The sequence below is a fragment of the Triticum urartu genome, chromosome 6 (genome assembly GCF_003073215.2).
Source record: "Triticum urartu cultivar G1812 chromosome 6, Tu2.1, whole genome shotgun sequence".
Classification (NCBI taxonomy): Eukaryota; Viridiplantae; Streptophyta; class Magnoliopsida; order Poales; family Poaceae; genus Triticum; species Triticum urartu.
Window position 1 is genome coordinate 494,483,375 of NC_053027.1, and position 20,820 is coordinate 494,504,194.

Genomic DNA, 20,820 nt, shown 5'->3' on the forward strand with positions numbered 1-20,820 from the left:
CCCAGGTCGTGGCATATATATTAATTAATCATCAGCATATCGCTCAGGTCCCAGTTCACACTATCCGAATTAATTACCCGCGTATTTCCCGCAAATGAACACGCCTCCCATGGTTGTTTCACAAACATACCCCGGCTTAACTTGCCAGGGGCTCGGTACGGGAACAAATGAGTTGCCAACAAAGTCCGAACAGCTTTTACAGCGTACTTCGGTGACGCGAGTTTGGCCTTATATGCATCAGCTCCGAATCATGTCTTGGGTCAATAGTTGGGTTGCCCGGCTCCTATGCTTGCTATCCTACGTTCCGTTCTATCGGCTAGGGTAGTAAAGGGAGAACTACTGTGATTGTGCTACCGGTTCACCTGGTGATGCACCTCAGTAGAGAAAACCAAAAACTGACTGTCATGATGCGGCGAGAGCTGGTCAACCACTCGATGACTTATCGGAGTCTCTAGCGATTCCTCCGTGTCACACGAAGGACCTCTTTTCCGGTCAATTATGTAAACGCATCGTATGAATAAGCCGCATACATACTAGGGGCTATGTCGTAGACCCACCATAAAACTCCTATGGCTAAGTGAAAGTGTTAACGTCCTATAGTTTGGTTGCCTAGTTCGCCGCATTGACACCTCCTTTACGGACCAAGACGTTGGGTCAAGAGTGATCATATGCTTTTTTGAACACCCCTGTATTCCTACAAGGGGGCTGAAACCGACGACTGGAAATCTTTTAGATTATATTAAAACGGCCGCACAGGAGGAACACAAGCTTTCGAGCAAAACATACAAATAGATTCACTATAAAATTGTCTCGTACAATTCTTATACACCTCACTCGAACATTATGTCTTTCGAACATTGACCCTCTATCAAGTGGACGGCTACTAGGACGTCTTCAAAATAATGCTCTGGTTCGTGGCGGTCCCTGCGCTTGGGCGGACTCTTCACCGCAATGTCGATGGCCTTCATATTCCTCCAGAATGTCTTGACTCAGGCAAAAGCCATCTGTGCACCCTTGATGCACACTGATCGCTTCACAACGTCGATACGCGGCACTGCGTCAACAAGCCGCTGCACCAAGCCAAAGTAACTATTCGGAATAGGCTCAGTTGGCCATAACCGGATTATGACGTTCTTCATAGCAGCACCGGATATCCTATGAAGCTCGGCCCAATGGGACATCTGCTCATTCAGCAACAGGGGGCGCTTCGAGGCGCCGAACTGTGACCAGAAAAGCTTCTCCGTTGCGTACCCCTCTCGCACCTGATAATACTGCGCTGCATCGGAAGAACTCTTCGGCAAGTCTAAAAACTCGTCCGGAGAACTCCACAATTGGTTCAATGAGCATAGTTCGGATCGCCGAACTTAGCCTGTAGTAAAAATGGCTTACCAGCCGCAATCTCCCCAGCTTGCCAGATCTCCTCACGGGCCACTCTGGATTCAGACCGCGCTTCTCTTGCTTCTTGTAAAGCCTTTTTAATTTCAGCCATTTTGGCTTCTTTCTCCTTCTCAAGGAGCTCACAGCGGCTGGCAGCACTTTTTAGCTCAAGCGCCATCATGAACATCCTCTCCTCGTCTTGACGCCGAGCAGCCCGTTCGGCTTCTAACTCAGTCGATGCCTTCTCGGCAGCCGCATTACTACGCCGGGCCTGCTCCTTGGACCGGGCTAGCTCCGCCCGAAGAATTTCAACGGTGGCAGCACCATCTGCAGCCAGGTACAGCTTTCAGCTTCATGCTTATATCACAAAAATGTACGTACAGAGACTGGTTCGAATACATACCTTGCGACTCATCAAGGCGCATATTGATCAATGTAATATCATCCTCGGCCACATCAAGCTTCCGTTGCAGTTCGGCAATATCCGCAGTTCGGGAAGTAGCCAGGGGGGAAGCAGCCTGTGTTCAAAGTTAATCAGTTTAGTCCTCCAAAATTTCTTCTTGATCCTCCGTTCGCCTCCCATAGGAAGCCAATCGGAGTCTCAGGGGCTACTGTCTATACACAGGTGTATTTTTTGAATAAAACACAATTGCACATGTTACATTACAAACCTCGAAGCCTCTCAGCAGGCTCGCAAAGGCCTCATTCAATCCGCTCTTAGTAGATAGGACCTTTTCAACCACTGTACCCATCAAGTACGATGTTCCTCTGAAATAGACGCCTGCCGCAGCATGTTCATCAAGATATCCGGTGCCTCTGGGTCTCCGGAGGCAGCCGCAGGAGTATGGTCACCCTTTGAAGGGATCCGTTTATTTGTATCCGGCTGCATTCCGGACTGTTCGGGGTCTTCATTGTTGTTCCCCGAACCCTAGGCCGCCGAAGTATCACCTTCGTATAGCATCTTCGTCATCCCTTGCACCACTTGTTGGTCGGGGGAGACCCTCCACGACGACACCTCAATATCGTCTGCCCTATTGGACGGAGAGGCCGGTGGGGGCGTCTCGCTTTCCATCATCTCCGGGAGAAGGTCCCCCGAGGAAGAGGATTGTTGAAGGGGACTGCGCGCTGGGCTGCAAAAAATGTATATTTCAGGCATCATACGAAAAGAACGGCATATGTTTAGAACAGCCTTGTTCACTTACGATTGGGCCGGAGGCTCGTCCTCGTCATGAGGCTGCGCTTCGACGTCCTCCAGGCCCGGGGCGCCTCCCAGAGACATCTTGCCTCGCTTAGGAGCCTGCTTCTCCCAATCTTCGGAGGCGGCCCTCTTCTTCTTGGGAGGGAAAGAGATAGTGCCCCCCTGTACTTTTGTCTTCGGATGAGGGGATTTTTATTCCTCCGAACATAAAGTCCGAGGTCCCTTGGGAATAGAGGCCGTCCTTGGTCCTCTTGTCCTCCGCCTCGTCCTCCTTCTCCGGCATCTGGTATGGTGTTGGGGCCAGCATCCTTATTAGGACAGGATTCGCTGGACCCTCGGGCAGAGGGGCCGAACACATAATCAGTTCCGCCTTCTTTATCCAGCCCTGGAAAAAGATAGCCTGCTCAGTATCATATTACTGTATGCATGGCCGCAAAGTATTCGAGAGCCAAGTGCTTACCGGGGTATCCGAACGATTACAGTTGAGGCCAGCGTCCTCAGCGGTATCTGGCCAATGTTTCCGCTTCCCGAAAAATAACTTCCACATCCCTTAATGTGTGGCGCCAAAAAAGTGTTGGAGGGTCTGTAGTCCTTCTGGATTAAACTCCCACATGCGGCGAGGCCTGCGCTGGTAGGGCAGGGTTCGGCGGACTAACATCACTTGAATCACACTAACGAGATCGATATCTCTCTAGAGGAGGGTTCGGATGCGGCTTTGTAAGGTCCGCACTTCATCAACCGATCCCCAGTCCAGCCCCTTGTTGACCCATGATGCAAGCTGTGATGGTGGGACAGGACGGAAAGTGGGTGCAGCAACCCACTTAGTACTGTGGGGCTCTGTAATGTAAAACCACTCCCGCTGCCAGCAATTGGAAGTCTCGGTAAAGGAACCTTTTGGCCAGGTAGTGTTGGCGAGTTGGCTGATTGTAGCACCGCCGCACTCCACTTGTTCCCCGCGGCTATCTTCGGTTTCACACTAAAGGTCTTGAGCCATAAGCTGAAGTGTGGGGGATTCGAAGGAAGGCCTCACATGTAATGATAAACGCCAAGACGTGGAGAATCGAGTCCGGGGCCAGGTCGTGAAAATCCAGTCCGTAATAAAACATTAGCCCCTGGACGAAGGGGTGAAGCGCAAACCCTAACCCCCGGAGGAAGTGGGGGATGAACACAACCCTCTCGCTGGATCTGGGGGTCGGAATAACTTGTCCTTGAGCAAGAAGCCGGTGGTGGATCTCTGCAGACAGATATCTGGCTGCCCGAAGCTTTGCAATATCCTCCTCTATAACAGAGGAAGCCACCCATCGGCCTTGGGAGCTGGATCCGGACATGATGGGAAGGCTGAAAGCAATGGAGTGGAACCTTGGGTGTTGGAACTCGGGGTTGGGAAGGCTGAGGAGAAGTTTGGCGTAAAAAAGACGACCCTTGGTTCCTTTATAAAGGCCTCCAGTATTGAACGCCTCCTCCTAAAGCCTAAGAACCAGCCTATTCCTAAGGAATCTTTCCCACAGGACGGTTAGGTTGCCCACACCCGTATTGATGAAAATCCCGCAATAAGGGGGCACGATCCCAGCTTCGACTAGACGTGCCAGTAAAAACCATGCCCCCAAAACATGGAACGGCGGGACAGGAAACGGTTCGAAATAAAGGCCGGGAGGGCGTGACATCACATTATTAAAGTTGTCAGTAGATCGGATTCATGAAAATGCTATACCCTCTGCAGCTGTGTGTTACAGATCCGGACACGTTTGTTTCATCCGAAGACTATTTTTTGGAGTTCGGAAGGAGGAACCCGCCTTGCAATGCCGAAGACAGCACTACGCGCCGGATACCTTGTCACTGAAGCCAGGTTCAGGGGCTACTGAGGGAGTCCTGGACTAAGGGGTCCTCGGGCGTCTGACCTGTTATCTATGGGCCGGACTGATGGGATGTGAAGATGTGAAGACTGAAGACTACACCGTGTCCGGATAGAACTCTCCTTGGCGTGGAAGGCAAGCTTGGTGAACAACTATGAAGATTCCATCTTATATAACCGACTCTATGTAACCCTAGATCCCCTCGGTGTCTATATAAACCGGAGGGTTTAGTCCGAATAGGATGGACTCAATACCTTAGTCATACAGGCTAGACTTCTAGGGTTTAACCATTACGATCTCGTGGTAGATCAACTCTTGTAATACTCGTATTCATCAATATCAATCAAGCAGGACATAGGGTATTACCTCCATTAAGAGGGCCCGAACCTGGGTAAAACTTCGTGTCCCCTGTCTCCTGTTACTATCAACCTTAGACGCACAGTTCGGGACCCCCTACCCGAGATCCGCCGGTTTTGACACCGACAACGGGGTGTCCAGAAACTTACTGAAGAACCTCACAGGACACCGCGACAAAGCACAACTCAACGAGGAATAATGATGGGGGTGTATGAATATAGGAGGCATTCCCACACGACATTTATTCCACAATGACCCCTCTTGATAGTGCGGTTTTTCCTATGACTCAAAACGAACCAAACGAAAACCTTCAAGTCGTCGGTAAACCACGCCTTAACCTTTTTGAATTTGGGGGGGGGGGTCATATAACTCAAATGGAATCTTCATGGAACCAATATCCTGAGATAGACTTTAGCAACCGATATTAGTTCCTCTAATCATATTGTCATCACACCAAAATATACTAAAGTGCCACATGCACTTTCAACCATACTTGGGCCTAAGGGAAGGCATTGTGGAGTAATAAGTAGATGATGAGTTGCTAGAGTGACAGAAGCTTAAACCCTAGTTTATGTGTTATTCTGTAAGGGGCGATTTGGATTCATATGTTTCATGCTATGGTTAGATTTATCTTAATTTCTCTTTCGTAGTTGCGGATGCTTGCGAGAGGGGGTAATCATAAGTGGGGAATATGAATCAAATAAACATGATGAAAGTAACTAGATGAATTCTCATGTGTCCTCAAGAACGTTTTGCTTATTATAAGAGAACGTTTCTGCATGTCCTTTGCTCTAAAAAGTATTGGGCTACCTTGTTGCACCTTTGTTACCGATGCTACTTGTTACTTGTTACGAATTACTTTGTTATCAAACTATCTGTTACCGATAATTTCAGTGCTTGCAGAGAATACCTTACTGAAAACTTCTTGTCATTTTCTTCTGCTCCTCATTGGGTTCGACACTCTTATTATCGAAAGGACTACGATTAATCCCCTATACTTGTAGGTCATCAATCAGGTCCCTCGATGAGAGAGAGAGAGAGAAAGAGAGAGAGAGAGTGACAGATAGGAGGGAACCGTGGGCCAACATAGACAACACTCGGTCATGGTTTCATTGATCTAGAAAATTTGTGCAGCCCACATCCCACGCATTATAGTGAGGCACCAAAATACGATACCATTGATCTAGTAATTACAAAACTTTGCCACCACATACATATATAACAAACATTAATGAAAACAAAAACCAACAAACTAAATAACATATATTTGGTCGTGCTAATGTGACCTTGTGTTGGATTCTCGTGATCTGCCACAGTGGGGGTGGGTGGGGAGTCTAGGGATGGAAGGGGGTGATTTTTGGAACCTCACATAGTCAGTGAATAATCAGGGAAAAGCTAAAGTAATTTAGTACATTAATGATATTTTTATTACTAACAATAACTAATCTAGGTGAGAACACGGTGGATTTCTGTATATGAGGAAAAAGGTATTGATGCACTAGATGAGAATACATACAAGACACTACAAGTACAACCATCTGAAGGCACCGAGTGACTTCCTCTGAGTCAACTTTTGTAGAATTGCTATCGCTTTAGTTTTGATGCTATGATTTAAGTAAAGTGCTCAAATTCCACATCACTCGAATGAGCATAAAACAACAACCGCCTAAGTGTTTAGGCATAGTTTGTGTACTACATGGTGTTTGTTGTATTGTTGAAATTCGAATAAACAGAATTGTATAAATTGTTTCATGTTGAGACTGGATAAAATTATTTAGATGTTGTAAATCTTAAAGGGCGCATAATTTTGACTTTCGATGTAACATAAACCATAAGATAAACCTTGTTTGTCGTCATGATATCTATCATAATGCATGAAAAAGACAAAACAAAAGTTGTACTCTAGCTCAAAGCCAGATGTATGACGTGTCGGATAAGTGCTCCAGCGAAAAAGTGAGACACAAGTTGACATCGATCTATCGAGCCACATTACACCCCTATATTAAAAGTGCTCCCGGAAAAGATTCCAGTGAACACAACCGAATCTCCGCTACGGTTTCCTTGATCTAGGCCAGTCATAGCGACGGTTTCCGCAGCCCACATATCTGTCAAAAGTCCACTGTTGTTTCCTTGATCTAGGCCAGTGCATACCGACGGTTTCCGCGGCCCACAAATCAGTCAAAAGTCCATTGCCGTTTCCTTGATCTAGGCCAGTCAAGCGCATTGACGGTTTTCGCAGCCCTGCCGATAGTCCGTTGCCGTTTCCTTGACCTAGGTCAGTCATGCGTAGCAACGGCTTGTGCAGCCCCCATATCTCGCATGATAATGTGGCGCCGCGAAACTTTCATGCCACCAGATATATATAGATTAATGAAAATAAAACAACTCGACTAAATAAAAAGCAATGTGGTTCGTAATAATGTGTTTCCTTATTATGTTTAACACCAAATATCACACATTGGTTGGTTTATTTTTCTATCTAAAAAAGGTTGATTTTTCACTCTACCTCAGCAAAACCAAATCATCATGCGTATAGCATAGAGTAGCCATTGCCCGATATGGAACAACAGAGACCGGCTGGTTTTACAAGCATCCAGGTGTCTAGAGTGGGGAGTGAACGGCTCACGTGCCCGGCCTCTTCCTCTTTTTATGCCCCTGCCCCTTCCCCGTTCCTCCTCCCCAAAACCCCTCTCACCACCATCCAGTCTCTCTCCAAATCTTGGGACACAAAGGCCACCGTACTGAAATATAGATTGACAAAGGCGGGGCGGGAACCAGCGAGCGAGCGAGCTCGGCACGGACCCGGTCCGACGAGATGCTCAAGGAGCGGCAGAGGAGCATTGTGCTGCGCCGGAAGTTCAGCGTGGCGTCCATTCCGTCGGCGGCGAGGCGGGTGCGCCAGGTGAGCGGCGACGACAAGAAGGCACGCGCGCGGCCGATCTTTTTTGTGTCGGCTAACACCGTGAAGATGAGCGCTGTAGGCGGCGCCACCCCCTATCTAAAGAGGGACACCTTTGCCGGGCTGTGGATGGCGGCAGCGTTCCTGGCGGCCTGCGGCATCTGCCGCAAACCCCTCGCCGGCGAAGACGCCTACATTTACAGGTACCAGCGTCACTATTTTCCCATTCTTTGTTCGTCGTAGCGTGGAAAATGTCCGGTAGAATCCTCGTGTTTCGGCCTCGCGTTTCAGTTTTGTCCTTTTCGGTAGCTTCCTTGTGATTTTTGGCTAGGATCCGATCAATCTCTCATGATGCTTTCCGATGTGAATTCCGCGCCGTTCGTTCGTTTTCCACGTCAAGGTTGCACCTGATCCAATCTTCTTATGATGTTGCTGGCAGCTTACGATTTTGTGTTGGTTTCGTGATTCCCCTCGTGTTTTATGTGAGGGGCATATTCAGGATCCGTTTTCACTTATGAAATGATAGTAATAATTTGTTACCCTCCATGTTTAATTTAGACAAGTATTCCGTACTAATTTGACTAACCTCGTTCACTTGAAAGGTAATGCTGATTCAATGCTAGCTAGTATAAGCAACCCATCGATGCTACTAGTGTAAGCGGTTCATAGCATGAATCTTATGCTCTCCCGTATTTTAGAGGAATGTTCGATGCAAATCTTTTCCCTCAGCATGTTACTTGTTGCCGATACATTTTTGGTTTGCTCTGCCATGCTAATTAATTATTAATACTCCGCAATCATATGAGTTGTTGTTTGATCCATAAACTTGTCACTCGTTACCATCTAACGCTCGTAGAGTATTTCTTTAATTGTCACAATCTGTCATCAACGAGAGAGAAATAAATAAATACTAAAAAAATGCATGGTTTCTTCACTGCAATAAAAGAAGGTTAAATTTATTCGTTGGAGATGTCTGTAACATGATGGTCCAATTTCTTTGTCTGTCTTCTACAGGGGCAAATTTGCATTCTGCAGTGATGAGTGCAGGGAGCTGTACATCAAATGGAAAAGGGCGTGCTCCCTCAGATCCCGCAAGAAGGCCCCGTCGAACAAGTCCGGCAGCAGCAAGGGCTCGTGCGGCGGGCCAGGCTAACCCAATAGATTATACTAGCTCCTAGTGGTGTGCCATACATATATGTGGTACAATCTTCACCATATTTAAACCGTTCGTCCATGTATACAAGCTTTGTTGCTGATATGGAGCTGCGAGATATTTACCTCCATAGTCGACAGTATACTCGGTCTAACGAGCATGACAACCCACCCTCATGCACAATGACCATGTTCTCTGTATGCCAAATTGAGAGGTCTTGCACCCATACTGTAGGCTGTGCAGCTTGGCCTCGACCATCTCTGATCATTGCCTCCCTCCTTGTGGATTGTGTGCCCTGTTCTAGCCACCCCACACGTTTTTGAGCATTTCTGGCATAAGATGGACGGCTTCCTTGAGGTAGTTGTTGCTGCTTGGGATTCCGAGGAGCCAGATTCAGACTCCTTTTATCGTATCTACTCGCGCCTCAAGTAGTCAAGTTCATGGCACACCATCTCCAAAGTTGGAGCACACGCTCCATCGACAGTATCTCTCTTCATCTGCTGCGGTGCAAGACAAGAGGCCCCTCTAGCTTGAGGAGGCATGGCTGCGGCGCAAACTCAAGATGGCTTATTTGGGGCTAGCCTCCCTTGAGCATTCCATCACTAGACAACAGGTGCACTTCTCATGGCTCCGCGCGGGGGTGGGTGGAAGGGGACACTATAACTTTGCTTTCTTCGAAATCCATGCGTCTCATTGTAAGCAGAAAAACCATATCTTTCAGATTCGTGTCAGTGATGAGGTCATCTCTGGCAAGGTGGTGATGGCTAAGGCCGCATTCCATCACTTCTCCGACATCATTGGCTCGCCGGATGCGTGGGAAGTGTCCCTCACTTTTGAGGTGTTTGGACCTTGATACTTGAGAGAACCAACGGTCGCGGAAACCAAAAGGCTATAATCCTTTTTAGTTTGCATATAAGATTTGTCTAAAGTCAAGCCTAGTAAAGTTTGACCAACTTTATAGAAAAAATACCAACATTCACAAAATCAAATCAATATCAGTGGATGTGTCATGACTTAAATTTTCATATTGTATAACTTTAGCATGGTAGATGTTGATATTTTTTTCATATAAATATGGTCAAACTTTATGAAGTTTGACTTCAGACAATTCTTATATGCAGAGTAAAAAGGACCGAAGGAAGAAAGAGGGTGGCCAGGTTTGCTTGGATATCTTGATTGCATGCACTAGAGATGTAAGAACTACCCAAAAAGCTCTGGAAGGGCAATATCAGGGCCATTTTAAGAAGCCAACCATCATTCGTGAAGTAGTTGTATTGCATGTTCTCTGGATTTGGGACACTTTCTTTGGCATGCTCGGGTCTCACAATGACATCAATATGCTGCAGCGGTCTCCGTTGTTTGCTAAGTTGACTGAAGGACAAGCTCCTCTTTCCAGCTACACTGTCAGTGGACATCATTAGAACATGCGCCACCATCTGTAGACGATATCTATCCTCCGTGGGCTACATTAGTCGAGACCATCTCTGAGTCAGTTGGTCAAAAAAGAGATCACTTTCCGCAAAGACAAGAATGAGATAAAAAGGATGTGGAGAGGGCCTTTGGAGTGCTCCAATCCCATTTTGCAGTTGTTCATAAATATGCTAAACAATGGGATTCAGAGACCTTGCGGGAGGTGATGAAATATTGTGTGATCATGCACAACATGATCATGAAGGATGAGGATGAAGACGTTGCCAGAGATATGAAATTTGAGAACATGGGTGATCGTATCCAACTTATACACTGGAAACTGTCTATGTTCGATGAGTTTGTTCATATGCATCATCAAAATTGGCACCGATCAACTCATAAGAAGCTCAAGAAAGGTTTGGTTGAGCATCTATGAGCGCGATCAACTCATAAGAAGCTCAAGAAAGGTTTGGTTGAGCATCTATGAGCGATTAAAGGGGACAATTAGAACATATGTGCGAGTTGGATTCAAATTTAAACTATTTATTTGAAAACTTAGTTGGATTGTAATATTTAAATTAGAATTATTAATCTCGCATTTGAATATCGTTCACTCATCGAAGATTTGATATGCTATCATTTTGAGCTCATGGACTTAAAATAGAAAGATGAACATTTTTAGGGGATTTCGAGCATCTACAGCCAAGCGCCTCAAACGGGTCAAAAACGCCCAGGGGGACAGACCGGTCAAAAAAAGTCGAACGCCTCAAACCAGACCCAAACGCCAGGCCTATCCGACACCCCTCATATCCAACCCAAATCTGGGGTGGATATGGGGAGGCTCGAGTGCGTCCGCCATGTCAGCCCGACCCATACTGGCCTACCATGACCCCACTCTGTCCCCACAAAAAACCCACCCAGAGCAAACCCTAACTCACTTCATTTTGCTCCGCTCCCCGTCTCTTCTCCTCCCTTTTCCCAATCCGATCCCCTCCTCCTCTCCATCCACCTGTCCAGCTCCGACAGTGATGGAGGCAGTGGGAGCAGTGACGATTGGGATGCCTTCCTCCATGATGCGGCGGGTGACGAGGAGGATTTGGCCCTCTACCTCGCCTTGAAGCACTTGCGGGTGGACATGGGTGGCAGTTCGGTTGTGCTCTGTCCCTGGCCGCTTCCTGCCACAGTGTCGATGCTGGAGCCAGCTGGTCTGGCACCGTGCTGTACGCCTGCTCGCGGCGATGGCCCGCTGCCGCCCTCCTAACTCTCCAACTACTACTCCTCAAGGGCAGCGGTGGGTTTAGTGCCCTGCTCCGCCGGTGCCACAGACATGAACACCTGAATTTGAGGTGCGCTTCGCCCGCCGCGAGAGGCGGCGGGCTAGGGAGAGGGTGTTGGCCTCGGAGACGGTCACACAGTCCTCCCGCCGCTAGATGCCGATGGTGCCCGATGACGAGGAGTGGCTCTTCCCATGGGTCTACCGCTGCTCGCTTATGACAATGGAGACGGACGCCCGCCGGCTCCGTCGGAAAGAACCCGATGGCGCTCCGAGTAGGGCTGGAGCAGTCAGCGTACGAGGCGTTGGAGGCAACATCAGAGGTGGCGAGGGCGGCCAAGTTGAAGAGGTAGCATGACCGCTTTGTTCGGAAGATGGTGGGCTTCATCGACTCCTCCTCATCCTCCACATCACCGACGGCTCTGACTACCCACCTCATGCAGCCACCGCCTACCCGGACGCCTACGGTAGCACCGGTGACCAGAAGGGCAAAGGGCCGGCGAGAAAGTGGTGAAGCTCGACACTCTTTCCATGTTTATTTCCGCTTTTAGTAATCTAGTTTAGAACTTGTCCGTCGGTTACATGGATTATGTGAACTGTGGTGATTTTTTAATGACCAATTATGTGGGTTATGTGCATTTCTATGTCCATTTGATGATCTACGTAGTGTGAACACGGAGCGGTTACATGCACCGCAAAACAGGGTGGATGGCCCTCTTGGCTTGGCGCGCCGCTTCAATGTTGGAACGACGTGAGAGGTTACCTTCGCTTTTGGTCGGCATGAATGCGGCACTTGAGCGGCGCTGACCGCTTCGGATAGAAAAGTGTGCAGATGAGGAAGATGGTTTGGATAGGCTAGGTTTGTCGAATGCTTGCGTGGCAGTGGGCCGAACGTCTCACCTTCGCTTTTGGTCAACATGAATGCGACAATTGAGCGGCGTTGACCGCTTCGAATGAAAAAATGTGTAGATTTGGATATATCAGGTTTGCCGAATGCTTGTGTGGGAGTGGGGCGAACGCCCACAAAGCCCAAAACGATGGTCCGTCGGAGATGCCCTTACCTTTTCAGCCGTTTGTCTCAAAAAAAAAAACCTTTTCAGCCGTCTTCCTCATCTAAAGAAAACTACCCCCCATGGCTGCCGCCGCGGCGGGCGCGACGCCAGCGACGGCGCGGAAGGCCCTCGCCTCCACGACCTCCGCCCTCCTCTCCTCTTCATTCGCGCTCCGCCGCCGCAGCTTGTCCTGCTCCGCCGCATCAGGAGCGACCGCCCCGCGCATCGCGCAGCAGCCGCCGGACCTGCTCCGGTGGGTGCAGCGCGAGGGAGGTTTCGTGCACCCGGCTCTCCGAGTGGCCGATCATCCCGAGTACGGCCTCGGGGTGTCCGCCACGGCGGCCGACGGCGTCATCCCCCCCGGAGCCGTCCTCATTGATCTCCCTGGGCGCATCCCGCTACGACTCCGCCGCCCAGCCGATGCTGCGGACGCAGTACTGATGCAGCTCGCCGACCGAGTCCCCGGTATTGGCCCATCTGATTATCTTCCTTTGGTTCGTTATATGTTGTGGAATAATGTGGTAGCTTAATCGTGGTTGTAATCGGGAGTGCATTGAACTTAAGATGCATTTAGACAATACATTCGGAGCATAACTGGTAATAATGCGGTTCTTTTGGCATCAGGGCGATTCGGAAATCTTCTCTAGTAACAGTAGGATTATTAACTTCTGAAAATACTCAAAATAGGCACATTATGGATGACGATGAATGCAATTTCTTTGTCTCCTGTAGGTTGTAGATTCATGGGCTAAATTATGCTCTGAACTGTTGCTATTTTCTGTTGGAAACTGCCAGTTGTGAAATCACAATATGAAAAGTAAGGGTTGGTGAAACTTATTAGTCTCCAGCTTACAACTGTAGTTGGTATAACCTGAGACTGAGAAGAGTTCAGTGCTTAGTAATTAATATCGTGTTCTAACTTAATTGACCCCAGGTTCAGTCTATTGTGTCTTTTAGCTAAAAATGTAAAAGCCAGAGCTCTGAATACCATACTATCTTTTCATGTTAAATTGTTTAAGCTTGGACTCATCTGTCAAGTTGTTAACTTGTTCTATAACTCATCCTTCTATGTAACTGATGTTGCCTTGTGGTCGAATAGCTGCACGATGGAAAATTTATGTACTCATCTTCCTGTCTCTGTTTAGTATATGAGGGAGATTTTTATTCAGTATTTTCTTTTGAGAACATAATTCCGTTCTGCAAAACTAGGCAAACTATCTTTTATTAAGTAGTAAATTGAATCTTGTGGTAAGCATGTGACAGAGGAACTGTGGTCAATGAGACTCGGCTTGAGGTTGCTTCAAGAAAGGACAAAATCCGATTCATTTTGGTGGCCATATATCGCGAACCTGCCAGAGACTTTTACGGTACCAATCTTCTTTCCAGGGGAAGACATAAAGAACTTGCAATATGCTCCTCTCCTCCACCAGGTTGTGAAGAACTATAGCGACCGCTAAGTGGATACTTATCGTATTTTCCTGTCTGTTTTCTCACTGATGCTATTTCAGATAAATAAAAGATGCCGCTTCCTTCTCGAGTTTGAGAAAGAGCTTAAACAGAAGCTTGGTACTGTGCCCTCAGGAGATCATCCTTTTTGTGGACAAGATTTGCACTCGTCTTCCCTTGGATGGGCTATGTCAGCAGCGTCTTCACGAGCATTCCGTCTGCATGGTGAAATCCCAATGTTGTTGCCCCTTGTTGATATGTGCAACCACAGTTTTAGCCCGAATGCTAGGATTGTCCAGGAAGGAGATGTCGAGAGCCCTGATATGTCAGTTAAGGCAAGTACTTTTCAATCTTACACGTGTAATTGTCGTCGTTGCGCCCAAAAAATTGCAGATTTTTCTGTTCTCTAATGAGTTACCGTGTTCTTTATTTGTGCATTAGCTTCACAAATATTGATGCTATAACTAGATACAATTATTGTGTGTAAAAACACATCGACAGTGCATAACCCTCATAGAACTCAAATTTTGTTTGCGTACTCTTGATTGGCATGTTAGCCATTCATGAATCATGAGTCATGTGCTAATAATATCTTCTTTAGTACTCCTTCCGTCCTATAATATAAGATGTTATTACAACTGATATACTCATATATCGATTGTAATAACATCTTATATTATGAGACAAAGGGAGTAGCATTCTTTACATACACTTTCTAATGTGGTATGCAGTTGTTAAGCATGTCCTTGTAATGTAAGTGTTTTTATCTTTTTGCAAGAACAGCAGTGAAAGTATCTGGCTGTACATTAGTCACTGTTGAATTCATTTTTCAGTTATTAACTTGCATGTGTATTGGTTTAGTGAATAGTAGTTACTTCAACGATAGGACTGTTGTTTGCCCTGTTCCTAGAGATAATTAGTTCCCTTGGTTAGTACTACCTCTGTAACTAAAACGTCTTATATTTAGTTACAGAGGTAGTAATATATTTTGCCCAGAAGAGGCAAATATTTAATCAACTGTTTTATTCAATGCATATAGTTTTTTACTGTATGATGCGGCGATGCATTTGCTTGTGGAAGATGCTGTGTGTTTTCTGTGTAATGTTCTGTATGTTGTGCTATAACGCAGGTTGTTGCTGAGACGCAGATTGATCAAAACGCTGCTGTTACACTGAACTATGGTTGCTACCCCAATGATTTTTATCTTCTTGATTATGGATTTGTAGTAACATCGAATCCATACGATCAAGTGGAACTGAGCTATGATGGTAATCTTCTCGATGCTGCTAGCATGGCAGCAGGGGTTTCTAATCCCAACTTTTCAACACCAGCCAAGTGGCAACAGGAAATCTTGTCACAGCTAAATCTACACGGAGAGGGTGCTATTCTAAAGGTTTTGCCCACATTCTTCCACTATGATTTATTTGTTTTATTTTGTGATTCGATTGACTTCAAATTCAAATATATTGTGATCAGTATTCCTGTATGAGTCCGAACCTGATATATTTTGTTATGATCCTGACTTGGTTACTGCCTTTCAGGTCAGCTTAGGAGGTCCGGACATAGTAGACGGGCGCTTATTAGCTGCGCTGCGAGTTCTTCTTGCAGCTGACCCGGAGACCGTGGGCAAGCACGATCTGAAAACTTTGATGTCGCTTGGCACGGAAGCTCCTCTGGGCCCTACCGTCGAAGCCTCGGCGCTCCGAACTGTTCTCGCACTTTGCGCCATTGCCCTCCAACACTTCCACACCAAGATAATGGATGACCAGGCCGTCCTGAAGGGAGAACCCCCTCTTACTACTCAACTGGCCGTCCAGTTTAGATTGCAGAAGAAGCTGATGCTCGTCGACATAATGCAGAATCTTAGTCGGAGAATCAAGACGCTGGCTCCGGAGAAATCTACTGCCTAGGATGTTAACATTTTGTGATAACCCCCTTTTGAACAATCAACTATCTTTCTGTATTAATGATTACTGGATATATATATATACGGTGGCGCTAAAGTGAGCGTGCGCGCAGAATGCTAATCCTACGCTCCGGCCAAGTCGTGCACCCGCTAAACCGATCAAACCAGTGACTTCCCTCCACTTGCTAGTAAAAGTCCATGTAAAATAGTAACACAATTAAATTATTACCATCAACATGCAACTACGGTTCGCCTGGCCAGGTACTCCCTCCACTTGCTAGTAAACTTAGTGGTAAAAATGGTAACGGGATTATAATGGTTACCATCAGCATGCACATGTGCGCTCCCTAACATTCTGCTAGTAAAATTCATAGTAAACATAGTAACAACAATAAAATCCTTACTGCTAGTAAAATGGTTACCTAAAAAGTAGCTAGATAGTAATTGCATTACTACTACCTATTGTAGGTTTACTACCTAACTGAACAAAGCTATTAGCTACTAGCTAGGTAGTAATTGATTTACCACTACCTTCTCATAGGTTTACTAGCAATTCGTAGGAACATCTGATCCAGTCCATTGATTTCATTACTACTATTTGTGTTACTGCATCCCATATGAACCATTACTAGAATATCATCATGGATTTACGTTTGATTTCAGGTAAATATGCTTTGTAGTAATGTCCTTACTACTAAGTGTTCCACTTTTACGTTCAAACATGCATGGCTCCATGCGGGACGGGTGGAGGGGTGGTTGGCTTAATTAAGCGCACGCTATGGCCGGCGCGTAGGATAAATAAATTTATGCTCATGCTTAGTTTAGCAGTGCTATATATATATATATATATATATACCTCTATTTTACCATCAATGCACCATAATAATTTTACGTTCCGTAAGTTTTGTCTTATTTTCGACGCAAAAAGGGACCGTAGAAAAAAATATAATCTCCGTAAAAAATATTTTATGTTACCTAAAATTACAGACGTAAAACATAGTCTTATACACATAAACTGCAAATTTTCTTGTCTTATAACCTATATTTTTATTTGTTTATGTCAAATTTTACGTAGTGAATCAATAGGAATGTAACTATGAATTCCAAACGTAATTTAATTATGAAATGATCGTAAGATTACCTCGGGTGAAGAATAACTTATTCTGCACCCTGGGTGATGAATAGTAACACTATATATATATATATATATTACAAATAAATCCCCAATTTATATAGTCCATCCCACATGGTGACGGTTGGTGTGTCTCCGTCCGGCGATTGTGGGGGCGATCGCGATCTGGCGAGGCGCAACCTAGGGTTTCTTCATCTTCCTCGTCCAGAGTTCGGATTCTTTACGAGTTCCTTCGGTTTTTTTTCTCCCTACCCATCCACCATAAGCCTTCTGCGTGTTCCCCTAGAGCGCGTGGTCGTAAAACACTCAAACCCTAGGAGATGTAGGGGGTGTGGAGGCGTAGGGAGGAGTGATGGAAGGGGTAGCTGGGTTGATGAGGGGTCTGAAGCTTTCGGATGAGGAGAGGAAGGGAGCCAGGATCAGGATCTCGGGGAAGGAGAAGGGGAAAGCCGCGGCGGCACAGGCGGTAGGCAAGGTGATGTCGGAAAGGTTAGCGCATCCAGATGCGATCTGTCTCACGCTGGGGAAGATCTGGTGCCCGATCAAGGGGACCGATTGCAAGGAGATAGGGGTGAACCAATTCTTGTTCACGTTCCATCAAGAGACGGGGAAGAGGAAGGCGCTCGATAATGGACCCTGGATGTTCGACAAGGACCTGGTGGTGATAGAAGATTATGATCCTAGTAAAAGGCCGGAGGATTACCAGTTTAATAATATCCCGATCTGGGCTAGGGTTTTAACCTACCCCTTGGTATGATGAATGAGGAATCTGCTGAAGACATTGGTAATTTAATCGGTCGTTTTGAAGAGGCAGACACTGGTGATGATGGTAATACCATTGGAAAATATCTGAGGATCAAAGTTCTTATGCGCATTGATAAACCATCATGAGGGGTTTCACTCTGAACGAGGAGTCGGAGGGGGAGGAGATGAATGATAAGCAAATGGTAGCTGCAGGAGGGGAGGTGGAGGTTGAGAACGGCAGGTGGTGTAGATTAGAATATGAATACCTCCCGGATTTCTGTTACACTTGCGGCGTCATTGGTCATGGGGAGAAGTACTGCTCGGTCAAGCTGGCGAAGGGAGAACAACAAAAGTTCAGGAGGTGGCTCAAAGCGGACCTGGGACAGAGAAGGGGTGATGTAGATGATGGAGTGTGGAGGAGGGGTAGCCGAAGTACAGGAAGAGGGGGGGCTTTTGGGTCCAGTAGGTCAGGAGGTCGGTCGGGCAGCGGCAGTGATAGCTTATCGTGGCGTAAGAGTGACTCGAAGTCTGAAGAGGGAGGACGGGAGGGGACGGACAAAGGGGAGGAGGTCACTAGCCCTCAGAATACCACAGCCCCGAAGAAGGGAGGAAGGCTGAAGAAGTTAGATCTTCACGAGGGAGCTACTGTTCATAAGTTGGATGAGACGGGGAAGGGATGTGGCTCTGGTGCCCTACAAACTATTGTTACCAGTGATAATACCTTTGCACTTTCTGGGCAGGAACAGATTGGTAATGTCTTGGAGGGGGAGGGCAGCAAGACTGATCCGTCCAATGACGGGAAGGACAAGATCCCAGAGGGTAAGAGATACAAGAAGAAGGGGCGAGACAAGGTGAGGGTGGATTGTAATCCTGCGAGGGAGGCGGTCCTTGGTCAGAAAAGGGGGGGCAGAAGGGGAGGAGGAGATCACTGAGAAGAGAAGTAGAGTGGAAGGAGGGTTAGGCGTGGTGGGAGGATGTCAACATGCTCAGAGTGAGGACACAAATAATTCTACATTGGCTGGGCTGCCAGAGCAGACCCGCCGGGAGCCATGAAAATTGTAGGATGGAACTGCTGGGGACTCGGGAACGGCCCAGCAGTTCGCAGCCTCCTTGAGTTGGGGAGGGAGGAGGATCCCGACATGGTGTTTTTGGTAGAGACAAAAATGACTGAAAAGGAGTTGGAGAGGTTCAGGTGGACACTTGGGTTGCCCCATTTGGTAGCCTGGAACTTGGAGGGAAGAAGTAGGGGGGTGGCACTTTTTTGGAGAAGGGGTGTCGACGTGACGTTGCGATCTTATGGCCGGGGGCATGTTGATGTGGATGTGGTGGAGGAAGGTGGTAGGGTGTGGCGGTTAACGGGTGTTTACAGAGAATCGGCAGCAGAGAGGAAGGTGGAAACGTGGCGAGTGATGAAGCTTTTTGCACAACAGCACCAAGCAGGGAGGCCATGGCTTTGCTTGGGGGATTTTAACGAAATCCTTTCATCGGATGAGAAGATCGGAGGTGTTATCCGACCGCAGTGTCACATGGATCGGTTTCGAGAAGCTTTGGAGGCCTGTGAGCTCTGTGATATAGGATATGAAGGAGATAAGTACACTTGGAGAAATCATAGTAAGGAGATCAAAACGTATATTTGTGAGCGCCTGGATAGGGCCACGGCAAACTCCGCTTGGTGTGAGTGGTTGCCTGAATTCACAGTGATCAATGCAGGCCCTCGGCATTCGGATCATAGACCAGTGATTGTTTCCACGGCGGGGGAAAGTAGAAGAAGATTTGCCAGCGGAGACCGTGGCTTTCGCTTTCAGGCCTGGTGGTTACAAGAGGAGGGTTGCAGTGCAGAAGTTCAAGGGGCGTGGGAACAAGGCTGCCTGGAGGGAAGAGGGGATGTCGCTACTGCGATGCGGAGTGTAGCTGGGAGGATGAAGAAATGGGGGAAGGAAGTGGCGGGGGAATTGGAGGGTCGGCTAAAGAAAGCGCGTGGGAAGCTTGAGAGTTGCATGAGGGCCCCAGTGTTGGAGGAGAAAGTTAGGGAATAGGCGAGGCTAAGATGTGTGGTGGAGGACCTAGAACACAAAAAAACACCAAAGTGAAGCAACTATCACATGTAACTTGGCTGAAGGACGGGGATAAGTGTACGCGCTACTTTATGGCGGTGGCGTCAGCGAGGAAGAAAGCTAATAGAATTAAGATGCTGAAGAAGGAGGATGGGACGGAGATGAAGGAGGGAGAAGTTTTAAATAACTATGTGCTCTCTTTTTTTCAGGACCTATTCACTTCTGCTGAAGGTAATCGCATGAACGAACTGCTCACCAAAGTGCAACCCCGCGTAACAGAGGCCATGAGGAACATCCTCGAAGCGGAAGTGACCAGAGAAGAGGTCAAAGCAGCGCTCGATCATATTGGGGATCTCAAAGCCCCGGGACCTGATGGTATGCCCTCAATTGTTTACAAAAAACATTGGCACTTCATGGGGGATAAAGTGGTAGATGAAGTGATTTCAGTCCTAAAGGGGGGTCAAATGCCAGACGGGTGGAATGATACGGTTGTTGTCCTCATACCCAAAGTTAAAAACCCGAGCAGGATCAAAGATCCGAGGCCTATTAGTCTATGCAATGTAGTCTACAAGCCATGCTCTAAGGTGATTGCCAACAGACTGAAACTTGTGCTCCCGGAAATTATTTCAGACAATCAGAGTGTCTTTGTCCCCGGTCGCCTCATTACCGACAATGTGCTTATAGCATATGAGTTATCACATGTCCTACTGAACAAGAAAAGAGGAGGTGAGGGCTTAGCGGCAGTGAAGGCGGATATGAGCAAGGCTTACGAAGGCGGATATGAGCAAGGCTTACGATCGCGTTGAATGGGACTTCTTAAGGGCAATGCTCCTCAAACTTGGGTTCGGTATCAGCTGGGTTGATCTTGTGATGAAATGTGTAACTACTGTCCATTATCAAATCAAGATCAATGGTGAGTTAACTGAGCAGTTCACCCCCACCCGGGGGTTACGTCAGGGTGACCCA

General features: G+C 47.2%; 1 protein-coding gene across 1 annotated transcript; it reads left to right on the forward strand.

The window, feature by feature from the left end:
* The first annotated feature begins 12,583 nt into the window (after positions 1–12,583).
* On the forward strand, positions 12,584–16,043 carry LOC125514524 (actin-histidine N-methyltransferase). Its single transcript, XM_048679863.1, has 5 exons — positions 12,584–13,037; positions 13,836–14,002; positions 14,081–14,353; positions 15,148–15,411; positions 15,560–16,043. The coding sequence occupies exons 1-5, from the start codon at positions 12,653–12,655 to the stop codon at positions 15,926–15,928; spliced, it is 1,458 nt and encodes a 485-aa protein (XP_048535820.1). The 5' UTR covers positions 12,584–12,652; the 3' UTR covers positions 15,929–16,043.
* The last annotated feature ends 4,777 nt before the right edge of the window (positions 16,044–20,820 follow it).

What these genes read in the sequence shown, in the direction of transcription:
- LOC125514524 (XM_048679863.1), top strand. Translation starts at nt 12,653, where the DNA reads ATGGCTGCCGCCGCGGCGGGCGCGACGCCAGCGACGGCGCGGAAGGCC. An exon ending in ATGCTCCTCTCCTCCACCAG is followed by an intron (nt 14,003 to 14,080) that starts GTTGTGAAGAAC and finishes ATGCTATTTCAG; the next exon opens with ATAAATAAAAGATGCCGCTT. An exon ending in GAGAGGGTGCTATTCTAAAG is followed by an intron (nt 15,412 to 15,559) that starts GTTTTGCCCACA and finishes ACTGCCTTTCAG; the next exon opens with GTCAGCTTAGGAGGTCCGGA.